Source organism: Balaenoptera physalus, assembly GCF_965194825.1.
Source record: "Balaenoptera physalus genome assembly, chromosome: 10".
Taxonomy (NCBI): Eukaryota; Metazoa; Chordata; class Mammalia; order Artiodactyla; family Balaenopteridae; genus Balaenoptera; species Balaenoptera physalus.
This window is the reverse complement of record NC_138889.1, coordinates 61330101-61349038: the sequence shown is the minus strand read 5'-3', so window position 1 is coordinate 61349038 and position 18938 is coordinate 61330101. Positions and strand designations below refer to the sequence as shown.

Genomic DNA, 18938 nt, shown 5'->3' with positions numbered 1-18938 from the left:
CCCCAAATAAAACTTAAGTCGCTACTTTTAGGTCGTGTGTTTTTCTTCAGACATATAGTAGAGGCTCAGTGCATGCTGTTTGGGCTGCTGTTGAAAGTGCCCTTGGGAAGTGTAATGGGAGGATCCGGGAAGATGAACATTTAGTGAGTGCAGTTACTATGTTCAGGTTCAGTGTGGATACTTCACATAACCCTGTGAGGCTGGTATTAACCTCTGATCTACAGATGCGTGCCAAAGAAGTTAAATCATCTGCCTAATGTCACACGGTTAGGAATGGTGTGCCATGACTTAAGCCCTGGTTAATCAGCTCAGTGTGTGTATTTTTTGTCCACAAGCAGAAGGAATTGTCAGCCAGGAGACTATAGCTGGACTGGGACTGGATAATTATAGCAGAAAAGAAGAAACACACTGAGCCTATGATCCTGGCAGAAACAAAGTGGAAACTGAGAAATCAAGCCAAAAATTTATTTCTGGCACTGTGGAGTCTCCCATCCACTGCTGGCCTAGCTTTTGCATGTAAGCTTCTGTCTTTGGCTGTGATGAACGGATTCCCAGGATGCTCAGCAAGTTTGTGGTGAGACTACTGAACTGGTCGGTGATCTTTGAGGAGACATGAAAAATAGAGTAAAACAAAGGCTTGGAAATAAATGTGTTGTCCTGATTGCCAAACAGGGAAGAATCTGGATTTCAAAGACTGTATACCTGTGAGATGTTTGTTCATCCCTAGCAAAATTCAAGGGACTGTTAAAAGGATGATGTGTGGATACTAAAAAGAGAAGTAGATATCACCAGGATTCAACATGGATTTCTTAAGAAGTCCTGTTAAATTCTCTTTTCCTTAGGATGGAGCCAGGCAGATCAGGGTGATGCTACAGACACTGCCCCTCTGGATTTTTAGAGCTACAGCTCATCCAAATCATAAGATGTCTTATGGAGAAAGTGAAGAATGTTTGGTGTCAACTGAAAAAAATGCACAACCTAAAAGTTGAGAATTATGTTTTATTTGGGGCATTACTGAGGCCGTAAGCCCATGATACAGCCTCTCAGATATCTCTGAAGGACTGTTCTGAAGAGGTAGGGGAGGAGCCAGGGTATATAGGAGTTTCTGCAAAAAAACCAGGTAGCTGAACATCAAAAGATTACTGCTAATTAAAGAAAAACCAGATATCTCAAGTTAATGAATTTAGCACTCTTCAATGTATGGGAAGATGCAAGAGTCTGGGCTTAATGAAATTATATCCTGTTTTTCTCCATCATGAATCCCCTTAGGGTGCACCATTGGGGGTGGCTGCAGTGGCTGATGGCTTGATGGTCTCAACATCCTTTGTTTACTGACATGGCAGGCAGACATTCTTTGTCCACAATGGGTACAGGTAAGTGCATTTTACAAACCTGTTTCACATCTAGCTCACTGAAAAAAAAAAAAAAAAAAAAAAATATATATATATATATATATATCTTATAGTTTTGGAACTTTAAAATTTTGAAAACGTTGTTTGAAACACTGAAAATGAAAAAGACACAAGAATGACAGAGAAAACTGAAAACATCAGGTAATGAAAACCAACATGAGAAAAAATTTAAACATTCAAAGGTCTCTGGTGTTTTTTTGCTAAAAATATTGAGTAAGTTGGCTGTGTTAATACCCCCCCCAAAACAAATATAAAATTATCTGATGGCATTTTAAAAAAAGAAATCAAGGAAATTTGATGATCATACATTTTAAAAAAAATGATATAAAGCTGAATTTCTTTAAAAACATTTAAGAGGTGAAATTGACCCATACATGTTTTTAAAACGTCCACGTCTTTTTTTTTTGGTAAATTTATTTATTTTATTTTATTTTTGGCTGCGTTGGGTCTTTGTTGCTGTGCATGGGCTTTCTCTAGTTGCAGCGAGCGGGGGCTACTCTTCGTTGCGGTTCCTGGGCTTCTCATTCGGTGGCTTCTCTTGTTGTGGAGCACAAGCTCTAGGCACGGGGACTTCAGTAGTTGTGGCTTGCGGGCTCTAGAGCCAGGCTCAGTAGTTGTGGCACACGGGCTCAGTAGTTGTGGCACACAGGCTCAGTAGTTGTGGCTCGCGGGCTCTAGAGCGCAGGCTCAGTAGTTGTGGTGCACGGGCTTAGTTGCTCCGCGCCATGTGGGATCTTCCCGGACCAGGGCTTGAACCCGTGTCCCCTGCATTGGCAGGCGGATTCTTAACCACTGTGCCGCCAGGGAAGCTCCCCCCTCCCCCCCCCAACCCCCCCACCCCCGTCCATGTCTTTTTGTTGTTTGTTCTTCTCTTTCTTGGTTTCTTAAAAAAAAAAAAAAAAGAAAGAAAATGTGGGGGAAATGGCCACACTAAATGAGATAGAATTACTTTGAACATTTGCAACAACAAAACTGGATTAAATTCTTTAATGAATCTTTGTTGTCAAGTAAGAAACCCTACATTTTAAATATTAAATTGGGAAAACACTGTTAAGAGTTAAAAGATGCTTCTTTGTGTGAATTAATGTGTGATTGAAATAAAGCTCAGTTCATAAAGCAGAGCATGAACATAGCAGTTGTTCACATTTTGCTCATACCTCTGAAAATGCAAATTCTCCCCCAGTTTCTTTACAGCATGATAGGCCTTCAGCTGGTGATCAGATGGCTAACATTTCCATTTTTGTATAAGAAACAACTTGATCACATGGTTTTTCAGTGCCTTCCCTAAAATCCATGATTGTTAATAGATTCTATTTTTTCCTCCATTATTTCTCAAAGGAAATATAGCAGCAAATTCATTCACTGCCAACCATTACAAATATTCAGTCCTTTATTAAGGTACATAACATTACAGTAGGCTTAGGGTGCTAATACATGGATAATAAAATAACTATAGCTAGTAAAACAAAGCAAATGAAAAGAAAATTAAAGAGCCTTGATCAAATGAAATATTTACAACTTTCAAATGAAACACTGTAGAAATTATATATTGAAAAGCACTAGGAATATACAATAATTCAGTAACAGTTATTGAGGGAATAAATGAAAGAATCACAGTGATTAGAAATTATTTTCATATTAATATGTATATTAGTGGGGTTCTCCAGAGAAACAGAGCCAACAGGATATGTGTGTATATGTAAAGAGAGATTTTTGGGTGGGGGGGGCATGCTGCGTGGCTTTCGGGATGTTAGTTCCCCGACCAGGGATTGACCCCAGCCATGGCAGTGAAAGCACCAAGTCCTAACCATTGGATCGCCAGGAAAGTCCCCATAAAGAGAGATTTTTTAAAAGGAGTTGGCTTGTGCAGTTATGGAGGATTGACAAGCCCAAAATATATAGCATAGACCTGCATATGTAGTTAGAGACCCAAAGAAGAGTTGCAGTTCAAGTCCAAATGCAGTCCTCTGGTAGAATTCCTTCTTGTTTGGGGGAGGTCAGTCTGTTCTGTTCAAGCCTTCAACTGATTGGATGAGGCCCACTTAGGTATGGGGGTGGGGGTAACCTGCTTTACTCAAAGTCCACTGATTTAAATGTTAATCTCATCCAAAAAACACCTTCACAGAAACATCCAGAATATTTGACCAAGTTTCTGGGCACTGTGACCCAGCCAAGTTGACACAAAATTAACCATCACAGTATGTATTAATTTTCCTTATATAGATAAGCATAGCATATATTTAGTTTCTAGTTCATGTAAGACAAGTTAGAAAACTAAACATTATTACATTTACTCCAAGTACAGCACTGACTGAGCCACAGGTAACTTGGTCTAAAATATTTAATCCTATAAATAGGCCATAGTATTGAACACATGGTGGTGTTAACAGTTCAAAGAACGACGTATATTTCTAGAAGTAAGTTAAATGCACATATAGTTTTATAAAGAACAAAAAACAATCAGTAAAAATATTTAGGTTATAATATTCCCAGAGTCTATTTTCCACATTCTTGTTTGGTTAATTTGGTCACAATTTTAAACTGTAAATAATTACCCTTTAGAGGAACTAAACTATAACATGACATAAACTTCCTAAGGAAGGTAACTTGAAAAATATAAAAAGTGATTCCAATTTTTCTAAGTAACATTTGAGATACTACAAGAGCAAATGAATTAAGAAAACCTTTGAAATTATTCAATTATCTTTAAAATTATACTGGCATAATTTAATATCTAGAATGCCTAAAATAATGTTTTCATAGTAGATTTATCACTAGAGTATTTTGATCTTGAAAGCCTCAGTGCTTCTTTTTTTTTTTTTTTGGCTGCATTGGGTCTTCGTTGCTGTGCACGGGCTTTCTCTAGTTGTGGCGAATGGAGGCAACTCTTCGTTGTGGTGCTCGGGCTTCTCATTGTGGTGGCTTCTCTTATTGTGAAGCACGGGCTCTAGGCGTGCGGGCTTTGGTAGTTGCAGCATGTGGGCTCAGTAATTGTAGCATGCAGGCTCAGTAGTTGCAGCGCACGGGCTCAGTAGTTGTGGCTCGTGGGCTCTAGAGCGCAGGCTGAGTAGTTGTGGTGCATGGTCTTAGTTGCTCCGTGGCATGTGAGATCTTCCTGGACCAAGGATCGAACCTGTGTCCCCTGCATTGGCAGGAGGATTCTTAACCACTGCGCCACCAGGGAAGTCCAGCCTCAGTGCTTCTAATGTGTAGCTTTAACCTGAAATCATAATCCTTGGTTTGCAAACATCAAATTCAATTTTATGTTAGTTGATATAGAAACTAAACAAAAAATTCTTAAATCAAAGTGATAGCATGCAGCAACCATTGCTACCAAAATGGAAAAGTTCTATTTTTCCTTAGAGATTCTATGAAAAGAAAACCCAAAGTGAGTGACAAAGTCTACACATAAACATTGTTTAAAAATAGGATGTTTGCCAAAAATGGAAAATAATTCAAATGTCCACCAATTGTTGAATGGATAAATAAAATGTAGTATACCCAAACAATGGGATAGTATTCAACAGTATAAAAAGCAATAAAAAGGAATGAAGTACTGATACATGCTACAATATGGATAAGCCTTGAAAACATTATGCTAAGTGAAAGAAACCAGTCACAAAAGACCACATAGTGTATGTTCCCATTTATATAGGCAAGTCTATAGAGACAGAAAGTAGAGCTAGGGAGGATGGGGGGATTTGGGCATGACAGATAACAGGTAAGGGAGTGTGGTTGTTTTGAGGATGAGGAAAATGTTCTAAAATTGATTGTGGTGATAGTTGCACAACTCTGATTTACTAAAAAGCATTGAATTTTACTCTTTAAATGGATGAATTGTGTGATATGTGAATTATATTTCAATAATGCTGCTACCAAAAAAAAAGAGAGAGAGAAACAAAACAAAATGCAAATCAGACCATGTTAACATCCTTTCAAGGACTGCTCTTGCACTCTGAATAAATTCTAAATGGGTTTAAAAAAAAAAAAAAGAATGTTTTCTAAAATTTCTCGTGAAGTGTCAGTGAAACTTTATAGTCTGAATTAAGACCTTATAAAACAAGGTTAAATAATACATAATTTTGCTGATTTGCATAACTTCCACATATAAAACAAGGTTAAATTGTACTGATTTGCATACCTTCAACAAGGTTCAGCTGATATACATAATTTATAGGTATCTACAGGAATTCTTTTTTTTTTTTAACTTTATTTATTTTTTTGGCCATGCTGTGCAGCTGCTCGGCTTGTGTGATCTTAGTTCCCCGATCAGGGAGAAGTGAAAGCACGGAGTCCTAAGCCCTGAACTGCCAGGGAATTCCCTCCATAGGAATTCTTAATGTCTCATCATATCTTCTCTCAATAATTGTTGTTTATTGTTTTATACTCTTTCTATTCTAAATACCAAGAAGTCTTTTCACAGGGAGAGTTAAATCACTTTCCATTATCCCCAAAAGTGTAGGTAACAAAATATAAAATTAAATAAGATTTGTTAAAGTAACATAAAATCTCCATAACAATATTCAGTGACTGCTTATAAATGTTACCAGTTATCATAAAGCCTATAAAGTTTATCCTTAGATTAATAAAAAGAAATGTAGGGACTTCCCTGGCGGTCCAGTGGTTAGGACTCTGCACTTCTAGTAAACTCAAAATGGATTAAAGACCTAAATGTAAGACTGGACACTATAAAACTCTTAGAGGAAAACATAGGAAGAACACTCTTTGACATAAATCACAGCAAGATCTTTTTTGACCCACCTTCTAGAGTAATGGAAATAAAAACAAAGATAAACAAATGGGACCTAATGAAACTTACAAGCTTCTGCACAGCAAAGGAAACCATAAACAAGATGAAAAGACAACCCTTAGAATGGGAGAAAATAATTGCAAATGAAGCAACTGACAAAGGATTAACCTCCAAAATATACAAACAGCTTATGCAGCGCAATATCAAAAAAACAACCCAATCAAAAAATGGGCAGAAGAAGACTTCCCTGGTGGTGCAGTGGTTAAGAATCCGCCTGCCAATGCAGGGGACATGGGTTGGAGCCCTGGTCCAGAAAGATCCCACATGCCACGGAACAACTAAGCTGGTGTGCCACAACTACTGAGCCTGCACTCTAGAGCCCGTGAGCCACAACTACTGAGCTCATTTGCCACAACCACTGAAGCCCAAGCACCTAGAGCCTGTGCTCTGCCACAAGAGAAGCCACCACAATGAGAAGCCCGTGCGCCACAACGAAGAGTAGCCCTCACTCGCCACCACTAGAGAAAGACCGCACCCAGCAACGAAGACCTGATGCGGCTAAAAATAAATAAATAAATAAATATATGGAAAAAAAAGAAAAAAAGGGCAGAAGACCTAAATAGACATTTCTCCAAAGAAGACATACAGATGGCCAAGAGATGCATGAAAAGATGCTCAACATCACTAATTATTAGAGAAGTGCAAATCAAAAGTACAATGAGGTATCACCTCACACTGGTCAGAATGGACATCATTAAAAAATCTACAAACAATAAATGCTGGAGAGGGTGTGGAGAAAAGGTAACCCTCTTGCGCTGTTGGTGGGAATGTAAATTGATGCAGCCACTATGGAGAACAGTATGGAGGTTCCTTAAAAAACTAAAAATAGAATTAGCATATGACCTAGCAATTCCACTACTGGGCATATACCCAGAGAAAACCATAACTCAAAAAGACACATGCGGACTTCCCTGGTGGCGCAGTGGTTAAGAATCCACCTGCCAGTGCAGGGGACACAGGTTAAAGTCCTGGTCCGGGAAGATCCCACATGCTGCGGAGCAACTAAGCCCGTGCGCCACAACTACTGAGCCTGCGCTGTAGAGCCCGCGAGCCACAACTACTGAGCCCAAGTGCCACAACTACTGAAGCCCACGTGCCTAGAGCCCATGCTCCACATCAAGAGAAGCCACTGCAATGAGAAGCCCATGCACCGCAAGGAAGAGTAGCCCCCACTTGCCACAACTAGAGAAAGCCTGCACGCAGCAATGAAGACCCAACGCAGCCAAAGATAAATAATAAATAAAATAAATAAATTAATTAATTAAAGAAAAAAAGACACATGCATCTCAGTGTTCATTGTAGCACTATTTACAATAGCCAGGTCATGGAAGCAACCTAAATGCCCATCGACAGATGAACGGATAAAGAAGATGTGGTACGTATATATAATGGAATATTACTCAGCCATAGAAAGGAACAAAATTGGGTCATTTGTAGAGACGTGGATGGACCTGGAGACTGTCATACAGAGTGAAGTAAGTCAGAAAGAGAAAAACAAATACCGTATATTAACGCATATATGTGGAATCTAGAAAAATGGTACAGATTAACTGGTTTGCAAGGCAGAAATAGAGACTCAGATGTAGAGAACAAATATGTGGACACCAAGGGGGGAAAGGGAGGGTGGGCTAAATTGGGAGATTGGGAATGACATATATACACTAACTAATATGTATAAAATAGGTAACTAATGAGAACCTGCTGTATAGCACAGGAAACTCCATTTTGCTGTACAGTAGAAACTAACACAACATTGTAAAACAATTATACCCCAATTAAAAAAAAAAAAAAAGACTCTATGCTTCCACTGCTGGGAGCTTGGGTTCAATCCCTGGTCGGGGAGCTAAGATACCGCATGCTGCTTGCTGTGGCCAAAAAAACCCCAAAAAATAAAAACAAAACAAAAATACCCCAGAAATGTAGATTTGCCTTAAAATAAAAATACAGTGCTGATTGCTAAAAAGTTCTTTGTTAAAAAGAAACAAACAACCTAGGGATCAATTAAAAAAAAAAAAAGGAGCTCTTCGTTGCATTCGGATGTGCTATAATGAGCAAGACTCCAGACAAAATTAAATGTTTGCCAAACTACAATACAACACACTTTTTTTTTTAATTAATTAATTTATTTATTTTATTTATTTTATTTTTGGCTGTGTTGGGTCTTCGCTGCTGCGCGCGGGCTTTCTCTAGTTGCGGCGAGCGGGGGCTACTCTTCGTTGCAATGCGCAGGTTTCTCATTGCGGTGGCTTCTCTTGTTGTGGAGCATGGGCTCTAGGCGCGCGGGCTTCAGTAGTTGTGGCACGAGGTCTCAGTAGTTGTGGCTCGCGGGCTCTAGAGCGCAGGCTCAGTAGTTGTGGCACACGGGCTTAGTTGCTCCGCGGCATGTGGTATCTTCCCGGACCAGGGCTCGAACCTGTGTCTCCTGCATTGGCAGGCGGATTCTTGACCACTGTGCCACCAGGGAAGCCCTACAACACAGTTTTAACATCATTAAGTGTAAGTTATACTGCACCAGCAGAATAGTTTTTTTGACTGGCACTATAAAGCTAACTTTTAGAAAGAAAAAAAGACACCAAGTGTGAATAACAAATGGTGTAACTAAATTAATGCAAATGAAGATTAGCAGTGAGAAGTGAGGAAGGTGATACTCTAAACCATTCTGATATGATGGCATCTCTAATTTACAAGAAGTAGAACTCCCGTATCAGCATAAGATGGTAAAGTGGACTTGAAAAAGCTGGCCTCAGTGTGAATATCCAGTGTTGAAGCACCTTCCCTGAATGAGTGAACAAAGTTAAGGACACGTTGAGAGTATTTTATGCTGGAATGTCAAGAGTCTTTGAAGGCTTTCTTCTCTGCAAAAGTTGTATGTAGCAGTTTTCCTACAAACTTCTCATTTAATTCAGAGCTAAATGGTGGAATTTCAAAGCACAGCTTAAGAGAAAGCCAGTCACTTTTGTTGTGGCAACATCAGAGTTGTGTTTGTTGTTGAATCCGTTGTTGCTTCCTCAGTGACCATTTCACAGGATTCTTCATTTGCTCTGAGCCAGAAGTTAAATACGGTAAATCAGGTTCTCCTTTCTCATCAGAAGCATCATCAAGTTTTCTGTTTACACGTTGACTAGAAGCTTAGATATGGTGACACATTCACAGAAATCCCTGCAAGCCCACTTTATTCCTTAATATTTTCAATGTTTTATGAACATCCATATTGATACAGCAAACTTTCCTTATAGTTCTGTTTTAATCAGATGAAAAAGGTTTTTCTCATCCCATCATTTAACATCTGAGCTAATCTGAAGTAGGAATTACTTCAGGTTTATGACTCCAAAACATTATTAATACTCAGTATTAGCTCTGAAATATATCTGATGGTTTTTGAAGTCTTCTACCTTTGGCCAGTAAAAGAAATAGGGATCTGACTTCTGAGCAGTGGCTTCTGGATAACTGGTCTAATATTCTGAGGAGTACTATTGCTGATGGGCTGTATTCATTAATGAGAAGAGCCATGGAAACAAGCCATGTGTAATTTTGTTTAGAACTCTGCTGCGAGTCACAGGGTCCGAATCAACAAGGCTCTCACACCTTTTAAGAGATTCAGAAGAAAACCATAATTGATTGTTCTGGCTATGTAGTTGTGTGACTATATCATTATTATGATGCAGAGACAGTATGGTGTTTCTCAGAGTGAGTGCCTGATCAAAATATCTCTGCAGTCTGCACTTTTTCTTCATCAGTGTTTTGAACCTTTTCTAGTTCTGTAAGGAAGCTGTCCAGAGACTTATGTGAAAGTCTGCCAACTTTTGGTACGAGATCTCTCATCATTACAAAGGAAAGTGTTGAGTCAAATAGGAAAGCAATATGCTTTGTGAGTCCTGTAGACAGATCCAAATTGCTTATACTGGCTGTGTCAGCTGGATCTTGACTATTTCTATCAGTATCAGAGCTGACAAAACTTCTTTTCAGGACTCCTACTTTCCTTGCCATCTTTTTTTTTTTTAAATTTAATTTAATTAATTAATTTATTTTGGTTGCATCGGGTCCTAGTTGTGGCACGTGGGATCTTTGGTGAGACACGCGGGATCTTCCGTTGCAGTGCACAGGCTTCTCTCTAGTTGTGGCGTGCAGGTTTTCTCTCTCCAGTTGTGGCCCGCGGGCTCCAGGGCACATGGGCTCTGTAGTTTGCGGCATGTGGGCTCTCTCGTTGAAGCGCGTGAGCTCAGTTGTTGTGGTGCACGGGTCTAGTTGCCCTGCGGCACATGGGATCTTAATTTCCCGACCAGGGATCGAACCCACATCCCCTGCATTGGAAGGTGGATTCTTTACCGCCGGACCACCAGGGGAGTCCCTTTCATTGCCATCTTATATCGAATAAAAAGAGTATCTTTTGTGGATGGAAAGTACTTTTAAATCTTTTTGCAGATGGAATATTGCACCTTGATGAATGTACTTGCTGCACATTTATTACTTATGTCTCTTCTTAGGAGCAAAGCCCAAACAGCAATACATGGAAACATCCTTAGCCAGTGGTATGTCTATCTCAAGGACATTTGCAAGCTCTGCAACATTAGTATGCTCATCTATTGAAAGAAATATAAAGTTTCAAAGTACTCACCTAGTCATCTTGAACTCAGTTCATTACAAAACCTTCAGGAGAATACAATTCAGATATTGACACGTTCAAATAAATCCTTTGTTGTATAAACTATGTAGCATATTGTGAGAGTTGAGTATATTTCTCAGGCAAAATGCACATCTTTATGTCATTTTTGAGATCTGACCAGCCTATACCACTCACCATGCCTCTTTGGCAGTTTCCACTAGCTTTATTGGTAGAAGATGTGACCATTCCTCAAATTTCAAAAAGAAAAAGTTTGATGATCTACACTGATCCATAATATCAATGTACTGCTATCTTTTTATGCCAAGAAAACTTAGACCGTCAGCCCTAATAAAATTGGGCAATGAAGCATACCTTTTTTTTTTTGGCCACGCCAGGTGACTTGTGGGATTTCAGTTCCCAGACCAGGGACTGAACCTGGGCCACAGCAGTGAAAGCCCGCAATCCTAACCACTAGGCCACCAGGGAACTCCTAAAGCATAACTTTTCTCATTGTTCATAATGTCCTCTATAATCTCAGTATAATATGATAATGGTGTTATCCTCAGACCCTTTAGCATAATACCCAATAAATGGTAAACGTACAGCGTGAAATAATCTCGACTGTAATAGTTCCTCAAAGTATTTGCATTCAATCGTTCTTGACGTATTTAAGTTATATTTCTGTATCATAACTGACTGTGGGTATATAGAGGACAATCTGCTTTGCATATTTCCTCTGTGAATTTCCAAGACCCTATCACGTGTTGGTGGGCAGCCTGTTCCGTGAGTGGCTGTGCCTGATGTGGAACTTCCTATCCATGGTGCGAGGGCCCTGGGACAGCTGGTGGGGAGCCTGCTGGAGGCCTGGTGCCTTACACTTTAGAATGCCCGGGCTGCCCCATGGTGAGGGCTCCAGACAGCTCAGCACGGCAGAGAACAGTGTCAGGGGTGCATCAGAGGATCTCAGTTTCTTCATTAAATTATACTTTAAGGAAAAAAGAGCTTTTAAAATCATCATTCTTGTAAATAATTATGCAGGTTCACTAATCTACTCTCATATGTGACCGTTCCTCAAATTTCAATGAAAGGATTGGAGAATGCCTTCATTTTGCTTCTCTCCATTTCAAAATTCTTGCCTATGTGACTCTGTTTTATTTCTAGGTTTACCATATCCTTTCCAGAGTGATCCCTTCTGCCTGTACCCATTATTGTATGCTCTTCTGTTTTCTCTAGGACCTTTCCTCCTATCTTCAGTCTTTCCTTTATTCTACTGTGTGTGTGTGTGTGTGCGTGTGTGTGTGTGTGTGTGTGTATGTGTATAAATTAAAAGATACCCTCAGGACTTTCCTACTCTTTTTACAGTGGCTATTTTTTCTCCTTTCTTTCTCTGCCAAACTTTCTGAACAGTTGGCTGTCCTCTGATGTCTCAGCTTCTGGCACAACTCTTACATATCTGATGAATGAATAAATGAATGATCTCACATTCATCTCTTCATTCACTTTACGCCAGCCACACAGGTCTTTCTTTTGTTCTCTGAACATGCCAAGCTCCTTCCCATAGGACCTGTGGACTGCTTGTTCCCTTTTCCTGGAACACTTTTCCTCAGATCTTTACGTGGTTAGCACCTCTCATCATCCCTACAAACACACAGATACAGACACACACACACACACACACACACACACACACACACACACACACTTCTTGGAGATCACCAGTACTTTCTTCAAGTTGAGTGCACTTTTTTTTTTTTTTTTCAATTTTCTTTTATTTATTTGTGGCTGAGTTGTGTCTTTGTTACTGTGCACATGCTTTCTCTAGTTGCAGCGAGCGGGGGCTACTCTTTGTTGCAGAGCACGGGCTCTAAGCGTGCAGGCTTCATTAGTTGTGGCTCAAGGGCTCTAGATCGCAGCCTCAGTAGTTGTGGCGCATGGGCTTAGTTGCTCCACGGCATGTGGGATCTTCCCCGACCAGGGCTCGAACCCGGTCCCCTGCATTGGCAAGTGGATTCTTAACCACTGCGCCACCAGGGAAGCCCTGAGTGCACTTTTAAGTAAAATTTTTATAGAAGTATAACATACTTATTAAACAGTGCACAAATCATAAGTATACAGCTTGATAAACTTTCATATAGTGAATGCCTCTATATAATTTGCACTCATCAAGAAACATTAACATTATTTGTCAATTATTCTTCAATAAAGCTAAAAAAATTTAAAAAGAAACATTATTAACACCGCAGAAACAACCTCTCATGTCCCTTCTCAGTCACTATTTTCCCAGAGAATAACTACTATACTGATTTTTTAAAACATATTTATTTATTTATTTGGCTGCATCAGATTTTAGTTGTGGCATGCAGGATCTTTTTTTTTTTTTTTTTTTAGATGCAGCACGTGGGATCTAGTTCCCTGACCGGGGATTGAACCTGGACCCCCTGCATTGGGAGCGTGGAATCTTAGCCACTGGACCACCAGGGAAGTCCCTATACTGATTTTTAACATCAAATATTTGTTTTGCCTGTTCTTAAATATCATATACATGGAATTGTACTATTTTCTGTCTTTCACTCAACATTAAATTTGTGAGATTCAGCCAAGTTACATGAAGTTGTAGATCTTTAATTATCGTTGCTGTATAGTCTCTACTGTATGAGTATATCCAGCGTATTCACTCTACTGTTGATGGGACATTTCAGTTGTGTCCAATTTTTGTCTATTACAGTAGTACTGCCATGAACTGTCATAACCTTTTGCACTTTTAATAGCCTTATTGAGGTACAACTTAAATACCATACAATTCACTCATTGCTAAGTGTATGATTTAATTAATTCTTAGTAAATTTATACAGTTGTGCAATAATGACCACAATCCAGTCTTAAAACACTTCCATCACCCCCAAAAGTTGTGTTGTGTCTGTTTGCAGTCATTTCCTTCTCTCACCTCAGCCCTGGATGACCACTGATCTACTTTCTGTCTCTACAGCTTTGCATTTTCTAAAATTTTCATATAAGTGCAATGTAGTCTTTGGTGTCTGGCTTCTTTCACTTAACATAATGTTTTTTGAGGTTCATCCATGTTGATGCATGAATCAGCAGTCTGATCCTTTTTTATTGCTGAGTAGTATTCCATCACAGTGATATAGAACATTTTGTGTGTATTCACCAGTTGATGGGCATTTGGATTACAGTTGATGGGCATTTGGATTTCCAGTTTGGGGCTATTATGAATAATGCTGTTATTGACATTCATGTACAAATCTTTGTGTGGACATATGATTTCATTTCTCTTGGGTAAATACCTAAAAGTAGGATGGCTGGATCAGATGGTAAATATATATTTAATATTTTAAAAAATTCAAAAATTTCCAAAGTGGCTCTACCATCTTACATTTCCACCAACAATGCATGAGGAATCCAGTTTGTTTCCTACAAAGTTTACCACTTCTAGTGGACAAAGCTGTGGATTTTTGCTCTCTGTCAAATTATTACCCATGTTTTATAGGTAAATAAACTGGGGCTTAAGGAGACCAAGAATTTGACCCATGTCACATAGCTAATAAGTATCAGAACTGGGATTCTAACTTTGGTTTTTGTTACAAGGTTCATACTCATTCCATTGACATGAATTGAGATGTATATTTGAATACTCAAGAGATCCCCACCCCCTCTGCCAAAATAGATTATTCATTGTTTTTTGCTCTCAAAGGCAAAGCTCTATTTTAGGAAGAGGTTTTCTTTAGCTCTTAAAAATTTATTTATTTTAGAGAGAACTTGGATCCTTACCTAACATCATACACACAAATTAACTCAAAATGGATCAAACACCTAAATATAAGATCTAGAGAACTATATGGACTTCCCTGGTGGTCCAGTGGTTAAGACTCTGCGCTTCTAATGCAGGGGGCACGGGTTTGATCCCTGGTTGGGGAAATTCCTCATGCCTCGTGACCAAAAAAAACCCACAAACCCAAAAAACCTATAAAACTCTTAGAAGAAAACACAGGATAAAAAGCTTCATACCATTATATTTGGCAATGATTTCTTAAATGTGATGCCGAAGGCACAGGCAACAAAAGAAAACAGAGACAGGGACTTCCCTGGTGGTATGGTGGTTAAGAATCCACCTGCCAATGCAGGGAACATGGGTTTGAGCCCTGGTCCGGGAAGATCCCACATGCCACAGAGCAACTAAGTCCGTGCGCCACAACTACTGAGCCTGTGCTCTAGAGCCCGTGAGCCACAACTACTGAGCCCGCGTGCCGCAACTACTGAAGCCCGTGTGCCTAGAGCCTGTGCTCTGCAACAAGAGAAGCCACCGCAATGAGAAGCCTGTGCACTGCAACAAAGAGTAGCCCCCGCTTGCCACAACTAGAGAAAGGCCGTGAGCAGCAATGAAGACCCAACGCAGCCAAAAATAAATTAATTAATTAAAAAAAAAGAAAACAGAGACAAATTGGAGCTCATGAAAATTAAAAACTTTTGTGCATCAAAGGATACAATCGACAGAGTAAAAAGACAACCTACAGAATGGTAGAAAATATTTGCAAATCACATATCTCATAAGAGGTTAATATCCAGAATATATAGAGGACTACTAAAACTCAAAAACAACAACAAAAACCCAATTCAAAGTTGGGCAAAGGACTTGAATCGACATTTCTCCAAGGAAGATATACAGATGGCCAATAAGCAAATGAAAAGATGCTCAATATCACTAATCATCAGGGAAATGCAAATCAAAACCACGAGATACCACTTTACACTCATTAGGATAGTTATTATTTTTTAAAATGGAAAATAAGTGTTGGTGAGGATGTGGAGAAATTGGAACACTGTGCACTCTTGGTGGGAATGTAGAGTGGTACAGCTGCCATGGAAAACAGTATGGCAGTCCCTCAAAAATTGAAAAACAGAATGATCCAGCAATTGATCCAGCAATTCCACTTCTGGGTATACACCCAAAATAATGGAAAGCAGGGTCTTGGAGAGATATTTGTACACCGATGTTCATAGCAGCATTATTCACAATAGCCAAAAGGTAAACACAACCTAAGTATATCCATTGATGGAGGAATGGATAAGCGAAATGTGGCATACAGATATATATATATAAAATGGAATATTTTTCATCCTTTTAAAAGAAGGAAATTCTGACACATGCTATATGATGAACCTTGAGGACATTATGCTAAGCGAAATAAGCCAGTCGCAAAAAGATAAATTCTATATGATTCCACTTATATGAGGTACCTAGAACAGTAAAATTGAGAGACAAAATGTATAATGGTGGTTGCCAGGGGCTTCCTGGGAGAGGGAAATGGGGAGTTATTGTTTCATGGGTATGGAATTTCGGTTTTGCAAGATGAAACGAGTTCTCGGGTTGGATGATTGCACGACATTATAAATGAACTTAATGTCACTGAACACATAAAAATAGTTAAGATGGTAAATTTTATGTTATGTGACTTTTATTACAATTTTTAAAAATTAAAATATTCATTCATTCACTCATTAAGTTTGCAATATTCCAGGCACTCTACTAAGGGCGAGGGATACAGATGTAAACAATACCCTGTTCATGCCTGCAAGGAACTTATAGGCTAGTGTGACCATCAGACAGGTGGGCACAGTGTGACCAGGGTTGTGGGAGCCTGTCGGAGGGGCACCTTAGTCCCCTATGTATGTCAGACCCAGCATATGTTTAACAAATAACAGAAGTCGGCAAAGCAATAAATGCTACAAGATCTGTGCCTTTGATTCATTATCAGAAAACTCTCTCCTAGGCAGAGCTGGAGATGGTGAGTCTGCTACTACCAAAGTGGTTTGGTTCAGAGGCCAAAAAATGATTTGCTGGGACTATTACTGAGGGTATTTCTAAGTTACTTAGAACATGTGAGCACTGTCCTTTTTTCTCACTACTCCTTCCAGATGGAATCTTCTATTGATTTTATTACTATTCTATTCACTCAACTCCCACTTCCAATACTCTTGTCTGGGTTATGACAACAGCTTCATCTTCCTATGACCAGAGTCCACTCCACTGATTCATTCTCTGCACTGCAGTCAGTCATCCCTATTTAAAACACTTCAGTGGCTCCACATTACCCTCAGAATACTCCAGACTCCTTAATGTGGTGTCTTAGCTCAGGCTGCCATAACAATATATCACAGACCTGGTGGCTTTAGCAACAGGAGTTTATTTCTCATTAAGGTCTGGAAGCTGGGAAGTAAGATCAAGGTGCCCATCCATTAGGTACCCTGGTGGGGGCCTTCTTCCTGACATGCAGACAGGCTTCTCACTGTGTCCTCACACGGTGGAGAGAGAGCACTCTGGTCTTTCTTCCTCTTCTTATAAGGACGCTAATCCCATCATGGGGGTGCTACCCTCATGACCTCATCTAAACCTAATTACCTCTCAAAGGCCCACACTCCAAATACCATCACATTGGGTGTTGGGGCTTCAACATATGAATTTTGGGGGCACAAATATTCAGTCCATAATATGTGGCTTCTCCAGCCTTTCAGGGCCCCTGTTTTCCTCTTTATCCCCATCTCTCTCACTGCTTCCCTTTAGTCTGCAACCTAGCCATGCTGATAGCTGGCAATACTTGAATGCCCCTTGTTCTTGCTTCTTTCTAGGCCTTTGTACAAGCCATTCCCTCTACCTAGAATGACTTTCCCCTCTTTTGCTAGGATAACTCCTATTTGTCCTTTAGGTGTCCTCTGCAAAGAAGCTTCCTGGGCCCTAAACCAGGTCAGGTGTCCTTCATCTGGGTTTCTGCTCTCGAGTGCCTTGTGCATTTCCGTACAGTGGCTCTCATCACACTATATCGTTGTCTCTCCTGCCCCACCATCCACCACCCCAGTGAACTCCCTGAAGGCAGGACGGGCCTCGTTCACCTCAGCACCTTGTACAATGTGTGGCTAACGATGTATGCACAATGAATACTTTGGTTTGTATAGCGCTCTGTAGTTTTCAGAGTGTCCCGACACAAATTAACTCATCTATAGAGGTATAATTATATTTCCTTACTTAACATTCATTCCTCCTGAATAAAATATTCCTTTAAAAATATTACTTTTACTAACAAGATTTCTGTGAAGTCAATAATCCACTATGTCACCAATGTGACTGAGTCAGGGGTCAAACTATCTCATTTTTCCTGATATACTAGAAGAGTTTGTGAAAAAGCAGATTTCTTTCTATAACCCAGCGGGACCCTATGGGGCCTTCCTGGGACAGACCCCTCTCCTATAGTCTCTGCTTTAGCTCCTCCGTGAAGTACCTAGATAATCGTATCTGATGCACATTTCCTGAGTAGTTTTACAGTTGTTAAAACTCCCACCAAATGGAAGAAATTAACTACTTGATGATGATGAGCCCATAGTCCCCAGACCTACTGGCGCCTAAGGATTGATAATGTTACCCCTGTGACATCGTCCTGTTACCTCACCATCAACCAATCAGAGAATTGTGCACAAGCTGTTCACAGACCCTGGGATGCCCCTCTCTCACTTTGCCTTTAAAAATGCTTTGCTGGGACTTCCCTGGTGGTCTAGTGGGTAAGACTCTGTGCTTCCACTGCAGGGGGCACTGGTTCAATACCTGGTGGTGGTGGGGGGACTTCCCTAGTGGTCCCTGGTGGTTAAGAGTCCGCCTTCTAATGCAGGGGATGCGGGTTCGATCCTTGGTCGGGGAACTAAGATCCCACATGCCACAGGGAAACTAAGCCCGCGTGCTGCAGCTAGAGAGCCCATGCACTGCAACTACCGAGCCTGTGTGCCACAACTAAAGACAAGCCCGTGCACCACAACTAGAGAGAAGCCTGTGTGCTGCGACGAAAGATCCAGCGTGTCACAACTAAGACTCTACCCAGCCAAAAACAAACAAAACAAAACAAAAACCATTAGGGAGTTCGCATGTTTTGAGTACTAGCTTTCCTGAACTCCTTGCTTGGTGCCCTGCAATAAGTGCTATACTTTCCTTCACCACAACCCAGTGTCAGTAGATCAGCTTTACTGTGTGTGGGCGAGAGGATTCAAGTTTGGTTCAGTAACATTTTGAATGACTTGATGGAGGTAGGTGTCTGTGAGGGTGCGGTGAGGGAAT

At 40.2% G+C, this 18938-nt stretch overlaps 2 protein-coding genes across 3 annotated transcripts in view; one reads left to right on the top strand and one right to left on the bottom strand.

Moving 5' to 3' along the window:
• Window positions 1-13429, top strand: part of DNAJB13 (DnaJ heat shock protein family (Hsp40) member B13) — a 47937-nt gene extending 34508 nt beyond the window's left edge. Inside the window, exons 12-13 of the mRNA XM_082411315.1 lie at window positions 1270-1373; window positions 13214-13429. The gene's annotated coding sequence lies outside the window, so the exon portion shown is untranslated. The remainder of the gene's footprint in view (window positions 1-1269; window positions 1374-13213) is intronic.
• UCP3 (uncoupling protein 3) overlaps window positions 4205-18938 on the bottom strand; it is a 29935-nt gene continuing 15201 nt past the window's right edge. Inside the window, exons 7-8 of one of the 2 annotated variants that reach the window (XM_082411324.1) lie at window positions 10838-10869; window positions 4205-4646 (exon numbers count right to left, since the gene is read on the bottom strand). In XM_082411324.1, the coding sequence (XP_082267450.1) occupies window positions 10842-10869 (28 nt within the window). In that variant the 3' untranslated portion in view covers window positions 4205-4646; window positions 10838-10841. The remainder of the gene's footprint in view (window positions 4647-10837; window positions 10870-18938) is intronic. The other variant, XM_082411323.1, reaches the window with a different exon arrangement.